At 38.8% G+C, this 26,267-nt stretch overlaps 2 protein-coding genes and 1 long non-coding RNA gene across 5 annotated transcripts in view; 1 reads left to right on the forward strand and 2 right to left on the reverse strand.

Moving 5' to 3' along the window:
• The window catches only part of ZNF395 (zinc finger protein 395), an 83,303-nt gene extending 68,869 nt beyond the window's left edge, over positions 1 to 14,434 (reverse strand). Inside the window, exons 1-2 of the mRNA XM_087960061.1 lie at positions 14,293 to 14,434; positions 10,689 to 10,837 (exon numbers count right to left, since the gene is read on the reverse strand). The gene's annotated coding sequence lies outside the window, so the exon portion shown is untranslated. The remainder of the gene's footprint in view (positions 1 to 10,688; positions 10,838 to 14,292) is intronic.
• On the forward strand, positions 13,752 to 20,874 carry LOC148132721 (uncharacterized). The gene is made up of 3 exons (XR_015748560.1): positions 13,752 to 13,934; positions 14,132 to 14,268; positions 20,291 to 20,874. It is a non-coding gene; the product is annotated as an uncharacterized LOC148132721 (long non-coding RNA).
• A 1,775-nt stretch (positions 20,875 to 22,649) lies between these two features.
• LOC113414575 (uncharacterized) overlaps positions 22,650 to 26,267 on the reverse strand; it is a 42,416-nt gene continuing 38,798 nt past the window's right edge. For all 3 annotated transcript variants that reach the window (XM_026671524.2, XM_087960100.1, XM_087960107.1), the window contains exon 5: positions 22,650 to 25,098. In XM_026671524.2, the coding sequence (XP_026527309.2) occupies positions 24,344 to 25,098 (755 nt within the window). In that variant the 3' untranslated portion in view covers positions 22,650 to 24,343. The remainder of the gene's footprint in view (positions 25,099 to 26,267) is intronic.

A 26,267-nucleotide genomic window follows, 5' to 3' on the forward strand; every position in this document is an offset into this window, starting at 1 on the left:
TTTTCATTCAAAGGAAAATTAAGTTTGTGTGTGTGTGTGTGTGTGTGTGTGTGTTTGCTTAATGGGGAAAAATTGCTGTCCAATGAAAAAAGCAGGTAATTAGGATCGTGGTAAACTGCTTTGGCAGCAGTGTGCTTATCCCAAAAACAAAAGGAAAACATGAAGGCAGGAATTTGTTATCTCATTTAATGATTTTGTTTAAATTGTTGTTGTTTTTCAGAGTTTTCAATTTTTTAAAGAAAAAAAAAATCCTGGCAATATAAGAAGTTCGTAAATATTATGTGTATGCATAGTTGCCCGGAATTCAGAATCAGAAACCGGATCAAGTGTAGCCCTATATTTGTTTCAGTGTGGCACTATATGGATAGCTTTTTGTTTTGCTCCCAGCCATGCATAAATGGTTTTGTTGTCCTAGTCGTACAATTGTTTTTTCTTCCATGTAATCATGTCTGATTCTTAGAAACTGCCTGGATAAGTCCCTGCAATTTTCTTGGCAAGGTTTTTCAGAAGTGGTTTGCCATTGCCTTCTTCATAGGGCTGAGAGACAATGACCTGCCCAAGGCCATCCAGCTGGCTTTATGCCTAAGGCAGGAGTAGAACTTGTGGCCTCCTAGTTTCCAGCCTGAAACCTTTAACCACCACACCAATCTGGCGCTCAGTCTTACAATAGATTCAATCAAACTTAGATACTCAAAGAACTATTTCTTTATCATTATTTAATTATATTTACAGAACATACACCAAAGGAAAATAGCTGTTGTGGCCTGTTGGCCACCGGTCCCTCCAGCAGCCGAATCAGAGGAGGATGAGGAAGAGGCGTGGGAGTCAAGGTCAGCATTAGGGCAATCTGGGAGCTGGGGAAGAGGGAATGGTGCTGGGAGAGAGAGAGAGAGACAGAGAGACAGAGGTGGAGCCTGGGCCATCCGTCAGCCCCCAGATGGAGAGTCAACAGCCCCCAGGTCTGAAGCAGGGGTGGGATTCTACCAGTTTGCACCTATTCTCTAGAACTGGTTGTTAACATTCTAAGCAGTTTGGAGAACCAGGTGTTAGAAGAAATTACTGGACTAATCCTGTAAGGAAGGCAGGAAGGAAACATTCTGGTGTTGCTTACAGAAACTGCCTCTCCATTAACCCTTATTACATTCTTGGCAGGACTAGATTTCCTGTCTCTGGAACTTCTCTGGAGTTTTTTCCACTCCTTTGCTGGTACTTTCCTTGTGTGGAGTGACCATTCAAAGTTACAATGGGACTGAAAAAAGTGACTTATGACCATTTTTCACACTTATGACTGTTGCAGCATCCCCACAGTCATGAGAGGCCAGGGGAGGAGATGCGTGCCTCGATGTGAGTGATGTTGAGTTGACCACACCCAGCCAGTCACGTGACCACCAAGCCACTCCCACCAACTAAGCCACACCCACAGAACCGGTTGTTTGAATCCCACCTCTGGTCTGAAGGTGGTTGATGAAGAAGAGGAGGAACATCTGGGTCCTGTGCCTGACGTTGTGGTTAGCCGGCATCAGATGAGGGGCCAGGACCATTAGGGAGTGCACTGCTGCCTTCAGAGATTGTGGGGGCTGACAGCAGTGATGAGGAGGTTCCCGAGGAGCCTGTGCTAAGTGCGCATGCGCAGAGGATTGCTTGGAGGAAAGAGCAGTTTCAACAGCACAGGCTACTCGGGAGTAAGGCTGAAAGGTAATAGCCCTTCCTTCAAGAAGATAAAAGCCAGCTGTGAAACTAACCTTCTTTGCAGAAGGCAAAGACGTTTTGAACTCAGCCTCGTGGACATTACAGTTGGTATTTGAAGACTCTTGTAAACTATTATCTGTTGTTTTTTGGCAGACTTGAAAAAAAACTTGCCGGAACTTCCGGTTTGTCGGCCGCGGCGGCAGGGATTTGCGGCTGCGCGATCCCTGCCGCGCTAGCTGTTTATTGGGGCTCCGACCCAGACGGGTGGGAGCTAGGCTGCCCTGCAGGGGCAGCTGAAGGTAGGGGATCCGGAGAAGGGTTTGGGGGTGTTGCAGACTCCCTCCTGGCCGGCAGAACTCCCTTTTCCCAGGACGGTGCAGCGGCGGTCTGTAATGGCCGCCACAAAGAAGCTGGCAGCCGGGTAAGAATGCGCAGGAGGAAGTGGAGAAAGTGATTGAGAGGAGAAAGTTTTCTTGGCTCCTAGGACTCTAAGACATATTTAATAAAATTCCTGAAAAGTATGACTTTCTGAATAATACCTGCCAGAAGAGGAAAAAGCGGCTGTTTGAAGGTGCTGAAAGGATAGCTTCCCTCTTTTCCTACGGAATAAATAACTGGATATTAAGAAACCTATTTCTTTTAGGTGAAAATTGGTTTTAAGCGATGAGTGGGAAGAGAGAGGATTAAAAAGAAAATATTTGTATGCTAAGACTTTGTTGGAGCAGATGCCTTAAGGATTTGAAGACAAGAATATATTGCAATAAGATTTTAAACAGATTTGGACTTTCTTTCTCTTGGATTGATATTACCCCAGAAGGAGAAAGTGAGAACTCTGCCTTGGTTTGGACTGACTGATAACTTTGGGACTGTTTTATTTTTTTTATTTTCTTTTGAATATTCTGGTTGTTGTAAGAAGAAAGAAGGGGAAAAGAAAAGAAAAGATTTATAATGGCTCTTTCTGTTGAGGAACTAAGAAAAGAATATGAACAAGCAAAAAAAAATGGTAAAGATGGTGTGGAAGAAGCTTTCCTTTTCTTAGAAATGGCGCTTACTAATTATCAACAAACATTACAACAGATGAAGACAGCAGAGGAACAAGAAAGAAAGGAAGGAGCCATTTTAATGAATCTCAGAATTTGATCCAGAAAGAAGGAAGAGAAAGAAAAGAAAAGAAGAGAAAGAAGAAAACTAAAGGACTTAAGGACTTAAGATCTAAAAAACATTTAAGAAAGGGAAAAATAAGGTGCAAAACCAATATGATGATAGTAAACAAAAAGGGAAAAGGAATCGACAGAGAGGGAAGCTGGTAAGGCAGAGGCTAGAAGAAGGGGGGTAGAAAGGTTTGTTGGGAGAAGAAAGAAAGGGAAAAGGTGGAGAAAAGCTACAATGTTTTGAAATTAAATGAAAAAAAGAAATTTTTATGGATAATGGATAAAGTATAATTTTTTTAAAAAAAAAAGATTTTGCAAGGTACATAAGATGAGATGGTAGTATTGTAATGATTTAAGAGTTGATAAGAGATTAAAATGTTAAAATGTTTAAAAATGATTGGCTTTAAAACTTAATAATAGGGGAGGTTTAGAATATTGTTTTAATTAAAGAGTTTAATAAGACTATGGTATTGATGTTATTATAAAATTTTTATTATAGTATCTTTTTTTAATATTTGGATTTATTGTCTAATTATGTACTTAATTATGTTGGATGTATTAGTTAGATAGAATGTACCAAGCAAAATCGGATTGGGTATTAGATATTATTTTAAAGATTAATTTGATTAACTTAGGGGGGAGATAGAAAGGCATCATACTCTGATTAATGATTTCAGGAGAAACTTATTTTCTTTTTTTTTATAAGGAATGAGACAAAGGGATGATAAAAATGGACAAAAGATATAAATATAATGATTCAAACTAAGATGATTAATTAAGATAGAAGTAAGAAGTGTGAAATATGTGGGAAGTTAATATAGAAGGCTTAGAATGGTAAATAAAATAAGTAATGATATGTAAGATGAGCATGAATATAATTGAAGTCCATGAAGAGAGAGACACCTGGGTCCAAGTTACTTTCCAAAAGATTTTTTTTATGTTTTGTGTGTTGTGTGTATATGTCTTTTTGGGGGAGAATTAGTTAAAACTTGTAGAAATATAGAATGAGAATAATGGTAAATAAGTCAGAAAGAAACAGATGAAATAATAATAATGATATTGAATAAGAGTAAAGAGAAGTAAAGAGAAATTGAATAAGAGGTTTTGGTATGTTGTATGGAAATGGTTTAAAATAGAATTATAATTTATCTGACTTGTTAAATTGACAATGAAAAAAGGTTTAAACATGTAATGAATAATGATAATTTGTGTGTTTTAAAAATTAATAAAACTTGTTTTAAAAAAAAAAGAAAAAAAACTTGCCAAGGCTCTTTCTTGTCGGAGCTAATTAGTTGGAAGCAGCCTTTTATCTGTGAAGAAACAGTATTCTTAGCTTAAACATAAAAACGGTTATGCTGCTGCCTTTGTCTTGTGTTTGTTCTCTTGGAACCAGGTTTGGGTCAGAACAGACGTGCGGCTGTGCAGAAGGCAGAGAAGAGGAGAGCAGTGGAAAGTGGTGGGCCAATCCTTGGCCACCGCTGCTAGCAAGGCCCCACCCTCGCTCTGGAGATAAAAGGCAGGGGGCGGAGATGAATAGGTGTGGCAGACGACTATTCATCTTCTGGCCGGATGGACTGCAAGAGAAACTTTTTGCCGAGGCTGCTGGCATTCCTAATAAAGAAATCTTTTGAGTTCACGTCAGAGGGTTTGTCATGTTTGGGGAGCTGGGTCAGAACAATAGCCTTTTACAGCCCAAGTTCAGAAAAGGATTTGAAATCTTTGCCTTCGTTCACAAGCTTGAAACGTTGATGGGATCAAGTTAAAGTGAATAGACCCCCACCTCCTCTCTGTGTACAAATTAGGATAATATCCAACATGGCTTAACAAACTTGTAAATAGGAATCTTTTCTTTTTTAAAAAAATCTTGCCCATAATATGAAATTGTATGCTAGCATCAAGTAGGGTTGCACAAATTTGCATCCAAGAGCTGTATGTAGCAAGCTGTTCGGACAAACTTCTTCCCCACCATTTCCAAAGAAATACAAATTACATGCTGGTTAATGGTATAGAGATGTGGTGGTGGAGGGGGGGGCAATTGCTTCATGAGATGTTTTTCTGATGATTAACTTTCTTTGCAGCGCAGAGATAGGTAGCTAGAGGTTTTTAGCTTGAGCTACAGCACAAAAGATTAAATATTCAAAGTTTATTACAGAAAAAAGGAAAATAAACAATGCCCCCTGCTTTTAATTTTAAATATCCATTCAGTTCTAGGAGAATCAGTTGGAAAAAAATTATAAAAGAAGCTGCCATTTGTCCTCTACAAAGAGGATTTCTCTAACCCAAGTAAAGAGAGATGAGTTTTATTATCATCAGCATCCCCACTTCCACCGCTACCATCTTTATTTATTTATTTATTTAAGAAAATTTATATGGCCACCCAACTCGGTCTCAGTGACTCTTCAAAGATAACCACAAATTAATTTTAAAGAGGGAAAATATAGATTTCCAGGAATCTGCCATAGTACTCCGCCTTGGTTAGACACAACTTGAAATATCAGGCCAACAGTTCAAAATGATCTGGGAGAAATTGAATCAAATTCAGGAGAACAGCTACTGAGCTATCCAGGTGCCCAAGGAAGGGCACATACTTGCTCCATGAACTGCATCGGACAGTGGGTACCAGTTTGCTTCCTGGTTCAATTCAAGGTGTTGGTCAAAGCCCAACATGTCATAGAGCCAGGTTACCTACAGAAACAGATTCACCCCCATCTCATCAGCTTATCTCACTTTATCAGGCTGGTGAGGTCTAGGAAGAGAGCCTTCTCTACTACTGTCTGTACCTTCCTACTGGTAGAGATGAGGAAAGCCCCCAGTCTCTGGATCTTCTGCACAGTGGTCAAATCTTGGCTTTGTGGCCTTGCGTGGGGGATGCAGTGGACCATGAATCAGAGGGACTGGCCAATCCTATGAGAGCCCCCTTGCCTTGTAATAACCAACGTTAAATGGCTATCTTAGGATTTGAAACCTTTCAATGCTTAATTGTCATGAATCTATCATTTTAAAGTTGCTAATCCTAATTTAATTTTAATTTTAATGTTATTTTTATATGTTGTTTATTTATTGATTATATTACATTGTACACCACCCTGGGCCCCTCTTTGAGGGAGATAGGCAGTTGAGAAATATAAAACATGGATGATGAATGAAAGTGAATAATCAGGATGCCAAACCGAATTAGGACTCATTAAAGGATCTGTGTATGTTTAACTACAAAAATGACAGGAAAAATATGATAATCTTTAACTATCTGAAGGACTATCACAGAGGGGAAGGAATAGCAGCTTATATAAACAGGAAAACAAGCACTTTAAAAAAGGATTTGAAACTGGCTTAAAAACTTTAAAGTCTAAGCCTAAATTCTAGACTTAGAAAGATTAAAGTAAATCTTATTGATTGGAATTAAATTGTAGTTCTTCCTTAGCATCATAGGTACCCATTCTTAGCCATAGAAGCATCAAGATTATGATGTTACATGCAAGTATTTAAGAGGTGGAGTGCACATCACCAAGTCACCTTTCGGCATATGACTTCCTTGGCCACCTGTGGCCACCTATATGTAGCATAGTTAGACTTCACTCATCTGTGCTGGCTGAGGAATTCTGGGAGTTGAAATCCACAAGTTTTAAAGTTGCCAAGGTTGGACACTTCTGGACTAGAGGATGAAGGAACTATTGAATGCCAATAGAAATCCAAACTTATGTTTAAAATCTAGTTCTCATCTCGTTTTAAATAAAACTGGTACAGACAAAAAAAAAGATATCTCAACCCTTCAAATTTGTGAACTTATATGGATTCTGCAGGGTTTCGGATGAGTCTATTCAGTTTTATCTTATGATGCTGGGGGAAATGAACTAAGGAACTTTATAAGCAGAGCAGAAGTTAAAATATGGTGTATTGTAGATAACATACTTATGCACAAACTAGTTTGCAAGCCAGCGTTGCTGGAAAGCTCTCTCGAGTTGAAGCCCAGCATCAAAATTATATATTTTTACATTGTTGATCACATCACCCTATCGGCTTCTCTGCTTTCGTTTTCCACCCTCTTCCTTCTTTGTTTATCTCAAAAAACAGTAACAAGATGACCTCTTGTTCTAAAATTGCCCATGAAAGCTGCTCTTTCAAAACAAAGAATCTTGTCTTGGAGAGAAAAACCACATGTACTCATGTGCACACACATACAGAGTCCTGCATTCTGAGAAGGGCGGGGAAAGCCCCACTTATTCTTGGATTTTTCTGGGAACTGTAGACCCAACATATCTCTAAGGCAGCAGATTAAGGCATCCTTGTGTCTGTATGGCAGGGCTACAGCATTTTCAGTCCTTGCAATAACACAACTCGGGTTGCCCAACTTATGGTTTTATTCAATACCTTTATCAGGTATTTCTTCATTTACAACTCAATGGTTGATAAAAGTTTGGAATTTAAACCCCATTCAGGGTTTCCATTGCCAAAACCTTTGGCATGCAGCTGGCAAGAAGTACAAAATACAGATTCTGCTCAGAGTAAGTACAGGTCTGTTTGTGCCAGATTAAATTTTTCAAAAGGCCACATATAGTTTTGTACAAAACTATGCATTTTAACATGAATTATGATGGATTATAATTCATGTCCAAAGAATATTGTAGGTACCTCCCTGCCTTCCAGGTTTGATATACAAGCATCACAAAATTGGAAGGGGGCATTGAGGTTGTCAAGCCCAGCTTTCTGCTGGAATACAAATTTAAGCTTTTCCCATAAACAGTTTTTTTTTTAACCTGATGCTTCGTTTATTAACATTTTTCTTGGTCACTTGTTCTACTATCAAACTATTGTATTATTTATATTTGGAAGTTCTTCTAACATTATATTGGAAGCCACCTACTGGCAATCATGAATCCATTATTCTTGGATGATCAAGAATCAGTCTCAGCCTTTTTCTGCGTGACAGCCCTTCAGATGCCTGCAGAGGTTTTTTGTTTGCAAACAACAGTGCATTGGGTAGCCTGTAATATTTCAAGTGAAATAAATAGACATCCTATTCCACTTCTCTTTCCTTCCAATGTCTTCCTAGAAGACTTAATTTCTAACATCTTTATTACCTTCTTTATCTTTTCTCTGCGTTGTGTTAGTTGATCTGAATCATTCTTAAAGTATAATGTCTAGAAATGTACATAATTGTTTTTTGAGCAAACAGAGTGATTACTTCCCAGTATGGAAATGATACTGTGATGATACAACTTAAGATTCCATATGACGTTTTATGCGAATTCATCAACTCGTATTCATCAACTCCAAATCCAAGATATTTCACATATGTACTTGGCCAAGCCAAAAACCCCTCACTTTGTATTATTACATTATTTTCTCTATTACACTTAATGCTATTACTTTCAGCCATTTCTAAATCATTAATTATCATTATTTTTCTGGTCACCTAGATGTACAATTGTTACGTCATTCAACACATACTTAATTAGCATGCTGAACAGAGAAACATACTTCGTCAAATCTTTGGCTAAAATTGAGATTTAGTATGTCCACATCATTACTATAATTTACTAAGGAAGATGCAAGATGAATCTGACAAGGTTTATTCCTAAGAAATTAATGCTGATTTCTGCTAGTCATCATATTGCACTTCTTTCAAGGTCTCTGATTACTTTATAATGTGGACTGGGGAGTCAATATCTTTGTGAAAATAGGGATATTTGATTCCTTCCATTTAACTGTCACTTCACCAGTTCTCTAGATTTCCTAACAATAACACTCGGAGGTTTTTAGTAGACCATCAGCAAGTGGCTTCAGCTACTCCAGGATGTTGTTTTAAACTTACAGTATTTCCCAATTATATTTCTCTTAACCTCAAGCCACAATCCTGCCTCCTCGGTCAACTGCCTGAATTGGAGAGAAGACTCAGCCAAAGGAGGATATGAATATTTGTGTTTTTTTGTGTGTGCACCTCATGAGCATTTTGCTGGGTTTTTCTTTTCATTTATTTTGAACATACCTGGATAAGCCGTTTTGTTAGAGTTAGAAATATAAATAATAAACCTTAAAGTTATAAATGTCATAAATGTGGAACTGGTCATAACTCATTTTTTCCTGTGCTGTTGTAACTTTGAATAGTCATTAAATGAATGGTTGTAAGTCAAAGACTACCTGTAAGAGTGCATATGATTGCAGCTTGTCAACAGTCTCTTGTCACATTCTGCCCATTTTCATGCTTGAGTTGAGGAGACTGTAAATGGGGAGCCCACATATACTTCGACGCTCTTGTATGTGTTTTGCTGTCTCAGTTCCCCACATAACTGCTCATGTTATCATATCTGCATAATGTTTTCATGGGCAAAGCTCTTAAACAAACTTGACTGTGTTTTCTCAACCTGTGCCAAGTCTGTATGGAGCAAAAAAGCTAAAGCAGATAATGAGAGCAAATGGTTGGCCAAGGACTATAGCAATGCTAGGAAAGACAGATATTCCCGATACAGCATGTCTCATCCAAGCAAGGGGGAAAGGTCTTGTTGGGAAGACAAACTTGGAGGTATAGCAATGATCCTAAACCACCTTTCTCATGTTTATGACTTCAGTCCTATCTATAACTGCAATTCAGCATACCCAGGAGGAACATATTGAGAAAGACATTGTAAGAGGGGGGAAATTGCCAAGGAGTTTAATATTTTAAATTAAATCTCCCTTTCTGTATTCCTGAACATGCTGACAGGGGAATTCTGGGAATTGGAGTCCACATGTCTTAAAGTGGCCAAGTTTAAGAAACATTAGTTTATTATTGCCTCACTTCAAATTTCATTGGTTTTCCCATCCCCTTTCCTGAGGTGCTGTTTATATATTTAAAAAGTTATCCATCAGACAATGAGCCTGCACTTGCCATCAAAGATGGAAGCACAGCAAATATTGTTTTACAAAGCATACATATGTATACAAAACTACCACCAATATCTAATATGAGTAATTGAATGTGATCCATCTCCTTAGATCCAGCAAATTAAATACAGAGGGCTTGAAGGTAAAAGCCATAGGCAGTGACAAGAAATGCAGAGGCCCTCTGTAGGAACCGGCCATTGCTGAATATCATCTCCTTTTCCTATTTCATTATTCAGCAACTTGCTGGCCAATCTTAATTGCAGGGTAGTAGGATTCTTCCAAAGTTTGTATTATGTTGCAAATGTATGAATGAAAGAGGACTCAAATTAATGTCAAGTTATTTTTATATGTATTTGTAATTCCCACCCTAGAAATAAAAATGCCTAGCTGACAGGGTAAAATGTAATAATAAAATGATTAACAGAAGCAAGTCTAAACCTGCTGCAAAAGATTGCTCATATATGACATGCTTCTGTTGAGAAGGTGTGACTACCAGTCAATTAGTCCCGCTCTTCTCCAGACTCTTCTTCACTTGCATTTTCTTTTGTTCTTTTTTTCTCTCCAGATTTCTCTGCCAAGGGAGCATGCTCAGTGCTCATTGTCTTCAGGTGATCAGGAGACAAGTTACAATTCACGGAGAGTAGCCCTGCAAAGTTGGGAATTCCTCTCAGCAGCTTTTAATGGATCCTTCTTTATCTCTGAAGCATACAACCCACTTAGCACTCAGTAGCTGAATCCATTACTAAAGAAGCATTGACAATAATATTGGCAATTGGCAGCAAATAAAAAGCAGCCAAACAACCTGTGGGGGGCGGGGGGTTAAGAATTCTTAAATTGATTGGTGTAATGGTGCTTCCTATAACAATATTTGATTGTTATAGCTTAGTAGCAAAGAGAGCAATACATTATGGCTAGCAGAGTATGTGGGTGGTCCCCACCCAGAAAAATGTCTCCAGTCAACAGCTACAGCATGCTTACCCAACTCACCTGTAGTGCAGAAAGGTGGCCAATGATGACTGATATGCATAAAGTTCAGTTTTTGATATGTGCTGCTCAAAAGCTGGCAAGCCAGAAAAAACATAACAGGAAATCTCTCTAGAAGTCAGGTCTATCATGCCTCATTCACTTTCCAGTGTCTGTTTAAAAAACAAGAAATACAATCCTTGCAGAATTATCTGTCTCCTGCAAATGTTGATCTTAGAAAGATGAGATTACATCTGTATATTGCGTATACATTTCAAAGAATGAAATATTAAATAATTATCACAAGGACTGGATGACAGGTGAAGTAACATTTGAGGAGACAATTAGAGACAATTAGAGATATCAGTCAATCTTGATAACTGAGACGATTGATACCCTATATCAAAGGTGTCAAACTCAAGTCCCGGGAGCCAGATCTGGCTGGCCAGGTGCTCAAATCTGGCACATGAAGCTACCCTGAAAACAGTGAGGTACTGGCCCATGGTGCCTCTGCCAGCAAAAATGGAGCCCTCCCATGTCCATTTTTGCTGGCAGAAGGTTTCAGGAGGCCATTGCAGCCAAAAATGGAGCTCTGAAGCACATTTGAGTGCTCGGGCTGCCACAGGTGCCCCCAACACAAGTGATGTTGAGCTGGCCACACACACCCTGCCCCCCCCCCCAGGTCAAACACAACCCTGGTGCGGCCATCAATGAAATCGAGTTTGATACCCCTGCCTTATATCATAAAATGGATTGATCTGTAAGCACTCAGAAACAATTCAATGATAAGTTTGTCAAGAACAAGACTGTCAAACTAATTTTATTTCATTTTTTAAAAATAAATTTTATTAATTATACAATTAAAACAAACCAACTACACACACACAAATGAAAGAAAAGAAAAGAAGGCAAAGAAAATAGAAAGAAAAAATAGAAAACAATTAAAAACATTCTCATCTTCAACAGTTTGTAAGATCTCTCTTTTTTTTTAATAACCCTTAATTTATATATATATACACACCTAATCTTTACATATATCTGTATATCGCTGCTATGGGTTTATCCTATCCTCTTTTGCCTTATAATGTGAAATCTATCTTTGGTCAATCCATTTGTACCAGCAGTTCCAGCTATTGTAGTATATTGAGGTGTCTTTATTTTTTAGTGCCAGAGTTAGTTTGTCCATTTCTGCACAACTTGAGATTTTTTGAATGATCATTTCCTCTGATGGAACCTGAGGCTGCTTCCAACATTGGGCAAAGGCTAATCTGGCCGCTGTCAGAATGTGTATTATTATATATTTCAATTTTTTTGATATTTGTTTGTCAAAGATCCCTAACAAAAAGGACTCTGGTTTGTATTCAATCTGCTCTTTTGTCATTTCTTCCAGCCAAATTTTAATTTTCTTCCAGTATTTTTGAGCTTCTGTACAGGACCACCACATATGGAAAAAAGTTCCTTCTTTTTTTTTGCATTTCCAGCAATTCGGACTCATATTGGGGTGCATCTTCGCTAACCTCGAAGGGGGAATGTGCCATCTATAAAACATTTTATAGGCATTTTCTTTATATGCTACCGATTTTGTAATCTTATTGTTTCTACTCCAGACCTTTTCCCATTCTGTTAAGGTGATGCTACGTCCTACATTCCTACTCCAGGCAATCATGTTCCCTTTTACAATTTCTTCTTCTAGTTCGAAATGTTATTTCATTTTTAAGTAAGTTCTTTAATAGTGGAAATTCTGTGGATATAATATATCTTGACTAACAAAGCATTTAATAAAATAAAAAGTTTAACACATTCTGATTTGCAACCTATTTAATTATAAGGAAGATAGTAATGTCTATTAAATGGAACCATAACTAGCAGGAAAAAACATTTAAAGAATACTTATTGTGTTATTCATCAAACTGGAGTAAGGTAAAGTATGATGCCATAGGATTGTGATCTGGGACTGGTACTCTTCAACATTTCTTCATGGACATTACAATATATAATTACAACAGTGTTACAAAAGTGGGCTGAAAATAGAGATAAATACAAAGTTCTTCATTTAAAAAAGAAATCAAGGTATAGGAAACCTGGCTCGATGAGAGTATCTGTATAAAGGTGATTAGATTTGTAGTGATTCACAGACTGAATGGCAGCTGGCAAATGAATGGGTTGCCAAAGAACCAAACACAATTTCAGGCTGATTGATGGAAACAGAGTTTATTCTACTATCTTTAGTGCTATTCCCAGTGCTGAAGCTGTGGCCCAATGATCTTTTCTGCAACCTTTCTTATTGGAATAGAAAGAAGTGGTGAGCTTTACTGGATCTGACTTATACTTTTTTCTTGTAAGCAATTGTCAAATAAATAAATAAATAAAATAATAAATCTGTTTAAGCAGTGGTTGGAACACTAATTTACAAGGGTGTTTAATCTGGAGTAAACTGAGAAGGATATTGGGTTTCATGACTTCAATGGATCTGTTCAGATAGAAGTAATATAAGAGACATAACATCATTTTTCTGCTCCATGGACTGTGGGGGTAGGATGGGTGGGTGGGATTGGATTTGCAATTTGCAGGACTTTTGTGGCTTATTGAGGGGTCTCTAATACTTCCCAAATAGTGAAGCACTGAGAAGATGTTCTACTGCATCTTTGAATACTTCCCAATCTCTTTCTTACCCAAAGTACCAAATTCTCCTGCATGTGCACATCAAAGGAAAATGGACTAATTACTTGATCTGGGGTGTGTGTGCTGGTTTTTTCCCCTCAGCTTTGAATCTAAGCAGAGCCAGGTCTGGTTAGCACACAGAAGTGAGACTATCAGGGGATACTAAGCAGGGGTGGGATTCAAATTTCTTAACAACCAGTTCTATGGGCGTGGCCTAATTTGTCAGTGTGGCTTGGTGGTCACGCGACTGATTGGGCGTGGCTTGTATGTAAATATTGTAAGTATTTACGTAAATATTTATCTTATTAAAAAAGAGCAACTTTTACCCAAAAGCAGGCAAAGCAGGCAGGCAGATGGAGTTGCTCACAGAATCACAGATTCACTTAAAGATCTACCTTTCTGCAATTTGCTACCTGAGTCTGCACTGAAAAATAGAAGTGTCAGTCCTAAGGAAGGTTCAGCTCTACTTTTAGATTAGCTAGAAAGCAAGAAATCCAATGATTTCCTTCTTTCTAGCTAATCTAAATCTCCTGGCACAGCAGAACAACTGATGGTCGGGATAAAGAAAAAAAGCAACTTAGCAAGCAAGTTTGATGGTGCGCATGTCAGGTAAGGAGTGAGGGGGAGGGGCCAGCCAGGGGCATAATTTGCTGGTTCTCCGAACTGGGCAGAATCATAACAACCAGATCTATAGGACCAGTCCGAATCCCACCTCTGATGTTAAGGCTTTAGGCTAAAATGGGAAGTTGAAAAACAGCCTGAAAAAGGGCAATTAAAAACAAACTACTTTCCATATTGTTTCCAAGAAAACTGCATGGACAAGCCCATGAAAACAACAGTTATTGAACACAACTGGAAGGAGTCATTTCCTTGTTCAGTCAAGACAGAATTGTGACTCAGAAGCCTAAAATGCAAACAGTTGGCAAAGATCTTACAGGTCTACGTGAGTAAACTCATCCAATCTTACCTTACTGTCAAATCAGCAGACTTCAAGAGTGCCATGTGAAATAAATATATGATTCTACCCATTAGAAGCATTAGAGATTAAGCCCAAAGTTTTGCAGAGTGACAAAGATTGCCTGGATAGGAGTATTTGTCCCATGGTCATTGCCGGCACATGGGGAGGGGATAGGATTTTCTGCACCCTTCCCTAAACCTGAAAAGCCTGTTTTAACCAGAGAAAAACAGTGTGTATGTGTGTGTGTGGGAGGGGGGGAATCCCAACCTTTAGGGGGGAGGTGATGAGGCTGCCCTCCCGTCTCATTTTCAGTTCTTCTTCCACACCAGGCTTTCCGTTCTCAATGCCAGCCAGCCCCCAACCAGCCAGCAACATCGGGGTTATCCCAGAGCCCTAATTCTAAACGCTCTCCCTTTGTTCTAGCCCAGGGCTGGCCAGTACATTAACATAGTGTTCTTTTGTTGCTTTAGATTAAGACAGATAGCAGCCAGTATTCAGAAGTGTTGGGAGGGAGAGGGGAATTAGGGCAGAAGACAATATCCTCTTTGATCTCAGAGTGATGGGACAAGGGTAACAGCACAAATTGAAAGCAGTTAGTTTTTCTACACACAGCGCATCTAGCAACTGAAAGGGTAACGGAGAATCTTTTTTACTCTTTTTTTCAAAGTAATTTTTTCCCCGAATTCTAAGTACCCAAATATTATAGACTTAGATAATAATGACATAATAATGGCCTTTTTTTTTTCACTCTCCTATAAAACGGGGGAGAGGTATGGGTAATGTAAAACAGTGTTGCCCAACCTGATCAACTTTGAGATGTATGGACTTAAATCCCCAGAACTTTATCATTGTTACTGGCCAACTACAACCATCGTAGCATTTGTTAAAATTATAGGAACCCCTCTTGTGTCTTGAGGATTTCTAGCATGAGAGGATTCCTTATGATTTCCTGCAGATCTCTAGCCTAACGGTGCATAAAGAAGTAAGCCTCTCTCTACAATTCTTAAGAATGGCCATGCTGGCTGAGGAATTCTGGGAGTTGAAGTCCACACATTTTGAAGCTGCCCAAGTTGATAAACAGTGATTTAACATCTCTGGATTCCTTCTTCCAAACAAGCTCAGGAAAAGATCCTCTTCACCTTCCTAGTTTGGCAAGTTGGAGACAGCTTAAACCTTGTACTCCAGCTTTGGCCCTTCAGCACAGCTCTAGGAAATAGAAAGGATGGTGATTTCAATCTTCCTACCCCATGCTTAGAAATACTGAACTTAAAAATCATGAAACACAAAAGATAACTGTATGATCACATGGTCTTGCACAAGTGAAAAAGACATTCCCTTCTAAAATCAAGAAAGCGAAAGACAGATTTCATTAACAATAGGGAAAATAATCACACAGCATTAGCTAAACTAATTACTGATTACCTCTTTGATTAAGCTCTTGGATTTTAGCACATGTACATTCCTGAGGAGACATCAGGGCATCCTGCTTGTATATCTCTAGATAGACCCAGATAACAGATAATCAGAGTTGGAAGGGACCTTGTAGGTCATATAGTCCAACCCCCTGCCCAAACAGGAGACCCTACACCATTGGATAGGAGTCCAATCTCTTCTTGAAAGTCTCAAGTGATGGCGCTCCCACAACTTCCGAGGGCAAGCTGTTCCATTGGTTGATTGTTCTCACTGTCAGAAAGTTTCTCCTTATTTCCAGGTTAAATCTCTCCTTGTTCAGTTTCCATCCATTATTCCTTGTCTGGCCTTCAGGTGCTTTAGAAAATAGCTTGATCCCTTCCCCTCTGTGGCAGACCCCCAAATATTAGAAGACTGCTATCATGTCTCCCCTGGTTCTTCTCTTCACTAGACTAGCCATACCCAGTTCCTGTAACCGTTCTTCATATGTTTTAGTCTCCAGCCCCCTAATCATCCTGGTTGCTCTTCTCTGTACTTTTTCTAGAGTCTCAACATCTTTTTATAGTGTGGTGACCAAAACTGGATGCAGTACTCCAGGTCTTACTAAGGCTTTATAGAGTGGTATTACTACCTCACTTGATCTTGATTGTATCCCTCTGTTAATGCAACAGGATTGCATTAGCTTTTTTGGCTGCTGGTGCACATTGCTGGCTCATATTTAGCTGGTCCTCCACTAAGACTCCAAGATCCCTCACACAGTTACTGCTATTAAGCCTGGTTTCATCCAGTCTATATGTGTACTTTTGGTTTTTCTTGTCTAAGTGTAGGACTTTACTTTTCTCTACATTGAATTTCATTTTGTTAGATATGGCCCAGTGTTCTAGTCTGTCAAGATCCATCTGGATCTTGAGCCTATCTTCTTGAATGTTAGCTATTCCTGCCAGCTTAGTATCATCTGCAAATTTGGTAAGTTCCCCTTCTATTCCCTCATCTATGTCATTAATAAACCCTCCCTGTTCCTTCTTCCTTCTGAATATTTATCCACAGTTACATAAAACCATAGTATTATATAAAGAGGAGGATGTAAGGCAACCCTTTTGGGGAGAGTAATTGTTGCATTGCCTTATCAAAGTCAATGCACTTGTCTGTCTTGCCCTGGGTCTAGCCAACAAAATAGACATTATTTTGGGACTAACCACCTTTCTTATGACCTTTGGAGGAATTACAAATACACAATCTAGTTTTCATCAGTTCTGCTTTTCTATAAATGGAATTACATGTGATGCATTGTTTCAGGAAAACTAAGCAAGTAGCCAATTTGTCATGCTTTAGGAGACATAGTAATTGTGCCACAGCAATACAAAGAGCAAAATTCTTCGCTTTTATAGCCATGAGATGCTGAGTTATCTTCAGTGATCTCTTTTCTACTGAAAGTATTTATTTTAACCACGCATGAATCTAACCAACCATCTTCTAGTTAGCTATCAACAAAATGAAATTCAATGGTGAAAAAAATAAGGTTCTACATTTAGGCAAGAAAAACAAAATGCACAGGTACAGTGTATGTGGTACTTTGCTCAATAGTAGTAACTGTGAGAGAGATCTTGGAGTCCTAGTGGACAACCATTTAAATATGAGCCAGCAGTGTGCTGCAGCTGCCAAAAAGCCAACACAGTTCGAGGCTGCATAAACAGAGGGATAGAATCAAGATCACGTGAAGTTTTAATACCACTTTATAATGCCTTGGGAAGGCCATACTGCATCCAGTTTTGGTCGCCATGATATAAAAAAGATGTTGAGACTCTAGAAAGAGTGCAGAGAAGAGCAACGAAGATGATTAAGGGGCTGGGGGCTAAAACATATAAAGAACGGTTGCTGGAATTGGATATGTCTAGTTTGATGAAGAGAAGGACTAGGGGAGACATGATAGTAGTTTCCAATACTTCAGGGGCTAAAACATTATACAAAAGTACCAGTATGGATTTCAACAATGGAGGCAATGATTCACCCAAACAATTTGGAGCTTACCAAAATGATTAAATACAAAGACTTATTAGACCCACAAGGAAATTTGAAACCGAGGCTGGATCTTCAAGAGCAAGGACATAAAATTGATCAATGGGTTTACCTTCAGATTCAAAGCAGATATAAACAAGACAAAAAAGAATTCGGAATTAATAACAAACTGCAACAGTTAGATAAAATTTTATTAGGATCAAATAAAAAAAACATAACAAAATTTTATAACTACTTATTAGAAACAGAACTAGAAGAAGAAATCGTAAAAGGAAATATGATTGCTTGGAGTAAGAACGTAGGGCGCAGCATCACATTAGCGGAATGGGAGAAAGTTTGGGGCAGAAACAATAAGATTACCAAATCGGCAGCATACAAGGAAAATCTTTATAAAATGTTTTATAGATGGCATCTCCCCCTTCGAGGTTAGCGAAGATGCACCCCAACACTGAGTCCGCATTGCTGGAAGTGTAGGAAAAAAGAAGGAACCTTTTTCCATATGTGGTGGTCTTGTGCAGAAACCCAAAAGTATTGGAAGAAAATCAAAACTTGGTTGGAAGAAATCACCAAAGAGCAGATCGAATACAAACCAGAGTCCTTCCTACTAGGGATTTTTGATAAGCAAATTTCCCAAAAAACCAAATACATAACAATACACATTTTAACAGCGGCCAGATTAGCCTTCGCTCAACACTGGAAACAACATCAAATTCCATCAGAAGAAATGATTATTGAAAAAATCTCAAAATGCGCAGAAATGGATAAATTGACTTTGGCGCTAAAAAAAAAGACACTTCACTATACTATGATAGCTGGAATTGTTGGTATAATTGGATTGACCAAAGATAAATAATATATTATAAGGCATAAAAGAAAAGTATCAATACATAATAACGAGGTAACGATATAAGTTAAAAACAGGTGTGGTTATATGACACAAGTTAAGGTGATGAAAACAAAAGAAGATCTTGCAAACTGTTAAAATAAGAATACTTTTAATCCTGTAACCTCTTTCTTTCTTTCTTTTCTCAAAATTCTTTCCCTCTCTTCCTCTTCTTTCTTCTTTCTTTTTTTCTTTCTTTCTTTTGCTTATTTGTGTATGTATTGTGACTGGTTTTAATTGTAAAAATTAATAAACTATATTTAAAAAACAAAAACAAAGTATCTGAGGGCAGGACAAGAAGCAATGGGTGGAAACTAATCAAGGAGAGAAACAACCTAGAACTAAGGAAAAATTTCCTGACAGTTAGAACAATTAATCAGTGGAACAACTTGCCTCTAGAAATTGTAATGCTCCAACACTGGATGTTTTTAAAAAGATGTTGGATAATCATTTGTCTGAAGTGGTGTAGGGTTTCCTGCCTAAGCAGGGGGTTGGACTAGAAGACCTCCAAGGTCCCTTCCAACTCTGTTATTCTATCCTATTCTGTTCTGTTCTAGTTCTATTCAGCTGAAAGAAAGATTAAATTCTTCATTGGAAACAGCTCATAATTCTCTTCCCTTTTAATTTCCCAATTCTCATTGAAATCATTTTTTCTCTGCAGCGTACCACTACAGATTTCAGGTACTAGTCCCAAAGATTAATTTCAACTGAGAAACATTCAAGTAAAGTGCAGTGTTTTATTTATTTGTAAGATTTATGTAGCTCATCAGTATGATTGGCTCAAAATGGCAAACGGTGTTTCTGAGCAACAGTAACGGTTTACCAGCACAAATATCAATAAAAGAGTACGTAAAATGTCAGTGTTCCTATAAAAATGACCCACATTCATTGCCAGTGCCAATGTATTCCCAAAAGCATTCCGAGGTAGCCTTTTCTCTCAAATAATAGAAGACTAGCATGTTGAATGAGAAGGGTTTTCCCTGAGAAGTTTTATTCGAAAGGAATAAAGCCACGATGACAAAAATTTCATGGTTCAATTAATTACATAAGCCCCCACCTATAATCTGAAGTGGTACAGTTCAGAGTCAGGTCACCAGGACATCAATGAGAATTAGGCCTGGAGCAGCTGATCGCTGACACCTGTTGTGAGAGTACACCAGTACACAAAGCTCAGGAGATTAGTCATATTAAAAACATTAATTCCCAAATACATAGACGACAAAGATGAATATTTGGCTGGCTGCTATTTAATTTCCACATTATGAATTAGTCATGATATTCAAAGAATTACAATATATGTCTAAGTACTGAGGGAAAAGGAGAAGGGGAAGGGGGGGGAGATAAAAAGGCATCTAGTCTCTTGAAGATGTCGAAATCAGGCTGCTCTCGTTTTCCAGATACATTTGTGCAACTTGCTCTGGAGACTACAATAGGTTCCACCCCTCTGCTAGGTGGAATCACATTGTCAATTTAGTGTGAGAAGATCAGAGAACGAGGCATAGCTTGCTGTGGTTGAGAAAGCATGGTGTTTGTTCTCTTCCACTCCCCAAAATATCAAAGTCTTCAATAAAAGCTACAGGGTGGTATGACTTTCCAAATGGACCTTTAACATTTGTGGAAACTGCATCTTCTAGAGACGTTAATATCTAGGCATTTCATAATATGGGTTGCCATTAAAGTTTCCTGTTTCGACTCCAGAATCTCTTTGGATATCCAGCTCTGGAAGAAGAAGAGGAAGCAGGGAAAGAACAAATTTGGAAAGACTTTCATTTTACTTCAATATAGTGGTTTCACTTTTAGAACTGGCAGCACTTCTTTGCAAGACTATTTCTACTATTAATTGAAATCTGAAAATTGAATTTCAGTGCATTGAAGTATTTTCCTGCATTTGGGACACTCTTCAGTAACTTCATGGTTTGATTGCAGCAATTCAGTAATCATGGGGCTGCCCCTGAGGACCACTTGGAAGCTTCATCTGGTCTAGAAAGAGGTAGTGCAGGCAGTGTTGGGTTTGTTTTGGTATGCTCATGTGACATCCCTGCTTTGTGAGCTGCTCTGGTAGCCCATATGCCTTTGAGTCCAAGGCAATCCAAGGTGGTAGTCATGACCTATAAACCCCTACATGGCACAATGCTTGGTTACTTGAGGGACTGGCTGTCTCACCAGGCATTGGCCTGGCTGGTTTGATTCAATAAGATTGATACGCTTTGGGTTCATTTGATCAATTAAATTAATGCCATCTATCAGGACATTGGAAGCATGCTTTCCTGATATAAACACCTGCACTCTAGAATGAGACTCCCCAGGAAATCAATGCGGCTCCATTATGTTGGAATTCCAGAAAGCTTTAAAGACTTAGTTCTTCTGCCATGCCTTGAGCTGAGGTAGTTGAGGGGGTGACCTTTGGAGATGTTTCTTTGTGTAGGCCCTGGTGTTTTTGCCATCCTGTTTTTTCTTTTCTTTTTTTTTAAACTGTATTTCTGTGTCTTTATTGTAAGCAAGTCAAAGTTAGCCACCCAGAAGTTAGGCAATGCCTGAATTGAACTGAACTTTATTAAAGCTCAAGGCACAATCTAGATTTTTACAAATATTGAGATTTAAATTACTTTTAAGAGTACTTGCCGTAGTTCTATCCTATTGTTCTAATTCATAGGACTACTTAAAATATAACTCAGCCTGTCTTCACTACAAATGCTTTACAGAATAAATCTGTTCAACCAGATCATCTCGACTTTGAACAAAACTGGCAGTAAGATCAGCCTCATAGACAGTCTTACCTGAAGAGCAGCTGACCATTCCCCAACTTTCCTTGCAGTTCTCAAACTATAGGATCTGGGTCACCTTCTTTAGTTAAAGAGGCCTAGCCAATATCCTGCTCTAATCAAAAGCACCACCACCAGGAACATGCTGGAGTGCTGTGGTATGCAGAGAAACCAGTGAAGAACCAGTTCTTTAGAACCATAGTGCTTGAACCCTTGTGCACATATAGCTTCCTTTCTTTTGTAACTATCAATATGGATGTCTATGGAGATTCTCAGTCATCCAGGACATGGTTGTCCCAAAGGTGCTTTTTCAAGAGGCAACTGGACTTTTTTTTTTCTTTGAAGATGTTTTGCTTCTCATCCAAGCTTGGGAAGAAGCACCTTTGGGACTATCAGTATGGATAGAAAGACTAAGGAGATGGGTTGGAAACCAGCATGTAATGCCAGGGACCATGTTTGGGTTTGCACTGGACTGAAGCCACTTTGTGGAGGTGAGCAGGGAGCATGCTGGAGAGCTATTGAAAGAGTGGCCTGAGGTCTAAAGCTGATCATGGCTTGGTTTCCCTGCCAGCTGAATATGTGGTGAGCTACAGTTGGGAAGATCAGGCAAGGTTCAGTCATCAACTGGCAATATGTGGCTGGTTACTCCAGGATTACCAGCTTTGTGAAGTGCGTGTCTATCTGAGACTTAAGAGGGCTTTCTATTGTCTCATTGGTCAGGACATTTGACCAGGGTAGTTGATTTAACTCTTTGGATGCTTTTGTCCAGTGTGGAGGACAGCGAAGAGGTCCCTGAAAAGGAGCTGGAGACTTCCGGTGACATGGCAGTATTGCCAGGCTGCATGGAGACATCTGTGGGCCTATTTTATCCATCTTGAAACCATACTGGTGCTGGAAAGTTGCTCTCTGTGCTTCGGTTTGACACTTGCCTGTTGGTTTTGCCCTTGGGACTCAGGTACTGGAATCTTTGCAACACTGCCATTTTTTTAAAAGAAAATTGTTTAATTGTGGGGGCTGCTTTTCACCCATAAAGCTTTTCATGGCATAGGCCTGATTGTTTAAGCAACCAATTATCTCCAGTTGTTTCTGATCATCCAACGAGACTGGGCAAAGTGGATGTTTTTCAGGTCCATTAAAGTAATTAAGCAGTGTGCCTTCCCTGTGCGGGAGGTATATTTTGTCTTTGGAACACTTATGAATTCCTTGGTCTGGTGATATCCCCGCCCCCCAATAATAATTGGGAATTGTGTGGCCTTTAAACTGTATGAATAAACAAACAACGATCAAGCTACTGATGCTGGTATTCAAGTCCATTTTAATTTTATTAGCTGCCTTGAATCCTTTGTCAATGCAAAAAGTGAAGATAAGTTATTTAAAAAAATAGATTAAATACATATTTAAAACACATGCAATAGATTTTGTAGAACTTGAATATCACAATTTGACAGAATGCAAAACGTCCCCTATTATTTGTATAATGCAGTTTCTCATTTGAGTGAGCAACATAATTACCCAAAGGTGTACTGTAGTTAATTGAATGTATGTTCCAAGACTCAGAAATGATTTTTTCCCTCTTCCCTCTTTAGAGTTGTGGGAATTGAATTGTGGCAGAGTGTAGGACAATTCTGAACATACATATTCAAACAGGAGAGCTACAACTGAGAAGTGATGTAAAATCCCACATTAAAAACCCTGGTTTACAGTTACTTAAAACTACTTTTCCCAATCCTAGTCTTTTTGGGTGTTCTGTATGCCAGTGCCATCATCTGGGTTATGTTTACAGATTATGGAAGGTTTGGGATTATAAAACCTGTAATTCCCAGTGTATTCTCCAAGAAAGGACCCAGATTTTGGGAAGTGCAGTATCATAAGAGTCTTGGGAACCTCGACATCCTTCACAGCATCCTCCCTTGTGGAAATGATAGAGGGTTGTAGTCACAGAAAGTACCAAGCTGCTAAAAAACCTGAAATTGACTGCTTCCCATCTTGGATGTATAGATCACTCTTGCTTTCTATGAAGCTGTAAGTTCCACCCGCTACTGATAACAATCCTGCTACTGTTTCTTTAATTGCAAGATGAAAGACAGGTGAGTCAAGAACATAGTCAGTTATGCACGTAATTGTTCAGTCCTTGTCAGCTTTCTTCTAAAACACACTTTCCACATCCATCAAATTAGGGGTTGAAATGAGTTCAGGGGTATTATCATATGATGAACATCATCTACGCACCACAAAAATAAACTGGTTTTAGCCCCTTTTCCCAGGGAAATCAGAATTTTGTTTTAGATTTATAGCCAGTTTTATTATACAGAATTTAAGTTTATTAATTTTACTTCTCATTGTTTTGTTCTGGCATGCCTCCAATGATGTCACTACTTCCCACAAGTTGTTCGATATTGTTGCCATTGTAGTTATGCACAACAGTTTTGGCCAACATAGCATAGTACTCAATTTCTGACTTTCTCAAAGCAGGACAGTAATTGATTAGGATAACTAACTTGGCTTTGCCCTGCCAAATCATTTTCAGAGTTTGTTTATATCCAAGTACATATTTACCACTTTTTGTAACCAGCTGAAATCTTTGAGTTTTTCAAATCTAAAGACCTCTATCTTTTTGGTGACCACCATCTTGCTGGCTCACATTGGCCCTCCCATTGCCAGAAGAGAACTTCCAAGTTGGCCAGGCAATGAAAAAAGGCCCAGGGAAGTCAAAATTGATGTCAGAAGGGGAAAAATATGTTTGCTACAGAAGTGGAAGAAAAGGGTAGAACTTTCCAGTACCAGGATTTTTGGGAAGATAGAAAATCGTAACAGTTTGAACTATTTTTTTTAAAGCTTAACATTTCAGCCAACTCTTCAGTAGCACCTATATACCTCAGAGATTTATGAACACCATATAAATGTACATAATTGACTTTTCTGCATTATGAATAGTTGCCCATTTAGATTAGAACATACAGTACACTTTCCAGTTTAGAAAGAGTTGCACCTACAAGCCCCCATCCTGCATCTCACCATCGATGTTCAGGCTTTCATAGATGTGCTCAAAACATTTTTCTGGAATGGGTGGCGGTTCTTCCTCTTCTTGTTCCTTAGACTCATCACAATTTTCAGGTTGCACTGGCTGTGATGCCTTGGGTCGCTTACACACTCGAGCATACATGGCACTTAGTCTCCTTGAATCAGACTCAAGCTGAGCCTGAGGGGCCTCTTTCTCAGGTGCCATTTCCTGCAACTGGCCATGTGACTCCTGGCATGGTTGAGCTGGGGACAACTGCACAGGCATGTTGTTGGATCCTTCAACTTCAGAATCTTTCCCAACAAGTACCACAGGCTCTGCTCCAACTCCATGGGTTGTGGAACAGATCGAATTATCACTGGACACCATCTGACAGCCTGTCCTTTCTTCCAGCCAATCCTTGCTATATAGTTCCTGTTCTTTAATACCAATGCGTTCGTAAATTAGGTTGTCTAGGTTCTGAGTTGATGGTAACATTTTAGATAGGTAGGCCTCTTTGGGAGTCACTGGGAGTTTCCTGAACTGCAGTGGGCTTGGGGATGGTACGCTGGAACCTGGCGCTTGTGGACTCAAGTTTCTGTGTTGTTTCATGTTCAGTTTCTCCATCGTTTGTTGGCTTGAGTTAACTTCCTGTGTATATTTTGGAGAGTCTGCATTTGCTTGCTGAAGCTCTGAAGAAAATCCATTTGATTGCTCCTGTGTTTGGTGACTAGGCAAAGTGTTACCTGTACAGAAAAATATTACTTTAATTATACATTGCTTGAGATGCTTTTACAAAAGATGGGTTAAGCAATTTAATACACGTTAGAAGTGCACTGTCCTCTGTCCCAGAGGATTGATCTCTCCTGCAACAAACCCAGTCAGCAGACATGGCTCTGATAAACACATTCAAGAGACCAGATCAAATTAATAAAATCTTGTTAGGCCATCCAGTAGGATAAGTTCCAGAAGACCTGCTGCCATGAACGAGAAAAGCTTCAGGATATGGCACAGGCAAAGTAAAAAGAAGGAGCAGTAAAGTGAATGAGAACCGACTTCTTACTACAAAGTGTCAGCAAGCTGTAATTTCTAAGAGAATCTGTCAAAAGATTGACTAATCCCCGAGTATAAGACTTAGATTTTTTAGGCTTAAAGTCAGTTGGGATGGATTTATATGGATTCTGCTAAAGAACCAGATAGAGAAGAGGAATGAGGATAGATATAGATTATGTTGATAGGCTGATAATACATGAGAAAAGGATGGAATGCTTAGGAAGAAGGAAGTTATAAGGAAAAGTTTGAGGTTGGCACAAAGAGCTTGAAATTGACCAGGATGGAAATTATATTATTACAACCTTGCCTATCAATGTCACCAGAGGAGTAAGACAGGAGAAGAGGCAACACGATCAATGGTGAGAGACAGATATAGAAATAGCCACCAACTCTGGTTTTATTTTTATTTTAAATCTTGTTTACATTCTTATCATACTGTTTTATGTAATTATTTTTGGATTATTTAAATGTATTTTACATGTTTATTTTAAGATAGAAATTACCAGCAATTTATGGAGATTACAACATCAAAACAAATAAATAAACAATCTTCAAATCGATACCAGTCTTCCTCTTTCTATGTCATTTAGATATTTAGCTACTATCAGGATCAGATATAGACATTTTGACTTTCTGTTTAGGCACCTATAAATACCTAGCAATGCATAGGGAGCAGAGGTGATATTCAGCAGGTTCTGACCAGTTCTGGAGAACCGGTAGCGGAAATTTTGAGTAGTTCGGAGAACCGGCAAATGCCATCTCTGACTGGAGATTTTGCAGTATCCTTCCCTGCCACGCCCACCGAGCCAAGCCCACAGAACCGGTAGTAAAAAAAAAAATTTTTTAATCCCACCACTGATAG

Source organism: Notechis scutatus, chromosome 1 (assembly GCF_049901735.1).
Source record: "Notechis scutatus isolate UNSWTSFEM ecotype Mainland chromosome 1, rNotScu1.2, whole genome shotgun sequence".
NCBI classification, from domain to species: domain Eukaryota; kingdom Metazoa; phylum Chordata; class Lepidosauria; order Squamata; family Elapidae; genus Notechis; species Notechis scutatus.